This window comes from Eimeria mitis, genomic scaffold (assembly GCF_000499745.2).
Source record: "Eimeria mitis Houghton genomic scaffold, Emh_scaff1950, whole genome shotgun sequence".
NCBI lineage: Eukaryota > Apicomplexa > Conoidasida > Eucoccidiorida > Eimeriidae > Eimeria > Eimeria mitis.
The window spans coordinates 234-3,216 of NW_013570274.1; the positions used below are offsets into that span (position 1 = coordinate 234).

Sequence of the window (2,983 nt, forward strand, 5' to 3'; positions counted from 1 at the left end):
GCTTTGCTGCTGGCGATCCGGTTCCTGAAGCTAGCTGTGCTGCACGAGGACTGGCAGCAGCTGCTGCTGCTGCCGCGGCTGCCGCTGCAGCAGCTGCTGCATGCAGCACGCAAAGACCAGCCTGCTGCTGCTGCGCATGTAGCGGGCCCGGGTCTTAACCCCAGCAGCAGCAGCTCTCTCAATGCAGCAGCAACAGCAGCAGCAGCTGCTGCTGCTGCTGCTGAAGCCAACGTCCCCTTCGTTATTTCTTCGGCGCCCCCCATGGCCCCCGCGCTGCAGCACTGTGTCGTCGGTATAGCAAAGTAAGCAGCAGCAGCAGCAGCAGCAGCAGCAGCAGCAACAGCAGCAGCAGCAGCAGCAGCAGTAACAGGAGTAGCAGCAGCAGCAATAACAAGGGTAGCGACAGCAGCACTAGTAAGAGCAGCAGTTGCAGCAACATGTATAGAGAAATGTTTATTCATGCTTTTTGTGTTTTGCTTCTGCTGCTGCTGCTGCTGCTGCTGCTTCTGCTGCTGCTGCTGCAGCTGCCTGTTTCTTCCGTTTGAGGATCTGTCTCGCGCCGCAATGCATGCGCTAAAGGTGCTGCTGAAGCACGAGAGCAACTGCAGCAGCAGCGACAGCAGCAGCAGCGACGGCAGCAGCAACGGCAGCAGCAGCAACGGCAGCAGCAGCAGCAGGGACAGCAGCAGCAACGACAGCAGCAGCAGCAGCAACAGCAGCAGCAGAGGAAGATTAGTTGCTGCAGCACTGGAGGATATTGTATGGCCTGCTGTGGAGCAGCAGCTGGCTGCTGCTGTAGCAGCAACAGCAGCAGCAGCAGCAGACCCTATAGCAGCAGCAGCAGCAGCAGCAGCAGAACGTGTTGGTGCTGCTCTAACCCCAGCAGAAAACTATCTCGTGGGGCTGCTGCAGGGGGTTGCTAGGCTGCTGCACCTAAACCCTAGCGCATGCAGTGAGAGGAGGCCGTTGCTGCAGCAGCTGCTGCAGCAGCTGCTGCGGCATACATTTGCTGTTGCTGCTGTCGAAGGCTGCTACTCTTCTGCTGTTGCTTGCTGCGGCAGCAGCAGCAGCAGCAGCAGCAGCAGCACTGCAGCAGTACGCTTCCTTCATATCGCTGCACCCGAAGGGATTGCTGCCTCCTCAAATATCCTGGTGAGGGTTTAGGGTTTAGGGTTTAGGGTTTAGGGTTTATAGGTCTACTCAGGGTTTAGGGTTTAGGGTTTGGGGTTTGGGGTCGGGGGGTTGGAATTGAGGGTTTAGGGTTTAGGGTTTAGAGTTTAGGGTTTAGGGTTTAGGGTTTAGGGTTTTGTATTTTTTCAGGTGTGGCGGCCAGCAGCAGCATGCATAGCAGCGCTAGCGTTTATGCCGTCGACGGAGGGGCTGCAGCAGCTGCTGCTGTCTTTGCTGCTGCCTTGCAGCAGCAGCAGCAGCAGCAGCAGCAGCTGCAGCAGCAGCTGCAGCACGGACCCGCAGCAGCAGCTGCTGCAGCGGCTGCTGGCGCTGCAGTCTCCGTTGTATGCAGCACCACTAAGCTCTTTGTTTAATAGGTTTCCTGCTGCTGCTGCTGCTGCTTTGCTGCTGCCTCTTCTATCAGAGGAGGGGCATATTATGCTGCAGCAGCAGCAGCAGCAGCAGCAGCAGCAGCAGCATACACTGCAGTACTGCAGCGTGAGAGAGGCATTCCTTGAGGTGCTGCTGCAGCACTTACAAATTACCTCCGCTCGGCCTTTACGGTTAGTGTTTGCTGCTGCTGCTGCTGCTGCTGCTGTTGCTGCTGTTGCTGCTGCTGCGGCATCGGCTGCTGCTGCTGCTGTACTTGCTGCTGCTGCCGCTGTATTTGCTGCTGCTGTATTTGCTGCTGCTGCTGTGTTTGTTGCTGCTGCTGCTGCTGCTGCAGGCTGGCTGTGCTGCGTATGCTGCCCGAGATGAAGCTGGCGCTGCGGTATGAATTAGATAGCTGGACGAGCGGCAGCAGCAGCAGCAGCAGCAGCAGCAGCAGCAGCAGCAGCAGCGAGAGTTTGCGTTTTGCTGCTGTAGCAGCAACAAAAGTATGCTACGCGCTGCAGCAAGCTCACCCGGATTTAATATTTATAGATTTTTTGATGTGTTCAAGCCTGCAGCAGCAGCAGCAGCAGCAGCAGCAGCGGCTGCAGCAGCAGCAGCAGCAGCTGCAGCAGCTGCATCAACCCCTTGTTGAGTTGTTTTGTGAATATCTCGATGCTGTTTCTGACGGTGTCTCATCTGTTTCTCAGCAGGCTGTGTCTGCAGCACGAGCAGCAGCAGCAGCAGCAGCAGCAGCAGCAGCAAGTGGTGCATCTGGTTCAGAGAGAACAGCAGCAGCAGCAGCAGCAGCACTTGCTGCAGCAGAAGATCACCAGCTGCAAGAAACAGATAGAGAAGAGCTGCTGCTGCAGGCGAAGCAGCTAACTGCTTTCCTTCATTTTGGGGTGTCTAGGCAGCTCAGGGGAAAGACAGATGCATATCTGCTGGGGTGGCTGCAGCGGCAGCAGCAGCGGGCGGTGCAGCAGCAGCCGCAGCAAGACCAAGACAACGACCAGCAGCAGCAGCAGCAGCAGCAGCAGCAGCAGCAGCAGCAGGAGGGGGAGGGGGAGAAAGAGCAGCAGACAGATGAAGAGGTTGCGATGACACCGGAAGCTTTTGTTGAGCTGATGCAGCAGCAGCAGCAGCAGATGCAGCAGCAAACCCTTGCTGTTATTCGTTCTCTCGTTCGCTGCTGCAGCATAGGCAGCACAGTTTATAGATTCTCATTCATACCGTTGCTGCTGCAGCAGCAGATACTGCCGCAGCTGCTGCTGCGACAGAAGCAGCGGCTGCTGATGACCTCCTTTGCCGAGCTGGAGGTTGCTGCAGTATCAGCAGCAGCAACAGCAGCAGCATCATCATCAACACCTGCTGCTGCACCCGTCAAGGCGCTGCAGCTCTCCATGGTCATCGAGCTGCTGGTGCAGCCGGTGCTGCGTGA

General features: G+C 57.3%; 1 protein-coding gene across 1 annotated transcript in view; it reads left to right on the forward strand.

Annotated features, from left to right (window-relative positions):
* Window positions 1-564: 564 nt before the first annotated feature.
* Window positions 565-2,983, forward strand: part of EMH_0046340 (uncharacterized protein) — a gene marked incomplete at both ends in the record, with an annotated part of 8,694 nt that continues 6,275 nt past the window's right edge. Inside the window, 3 exon segments of the mRNA XM_013496156.1 lie at window positions 565-1,152; window positions 1,321-1,733; window positions 1,898-2,981. Of these exon segments, the coding sequence (XP_013351610.1) occupies window positions 565-1,152; window positions 1,321-1,733; window positions 1,898-2,981 (2,085 nt within the window).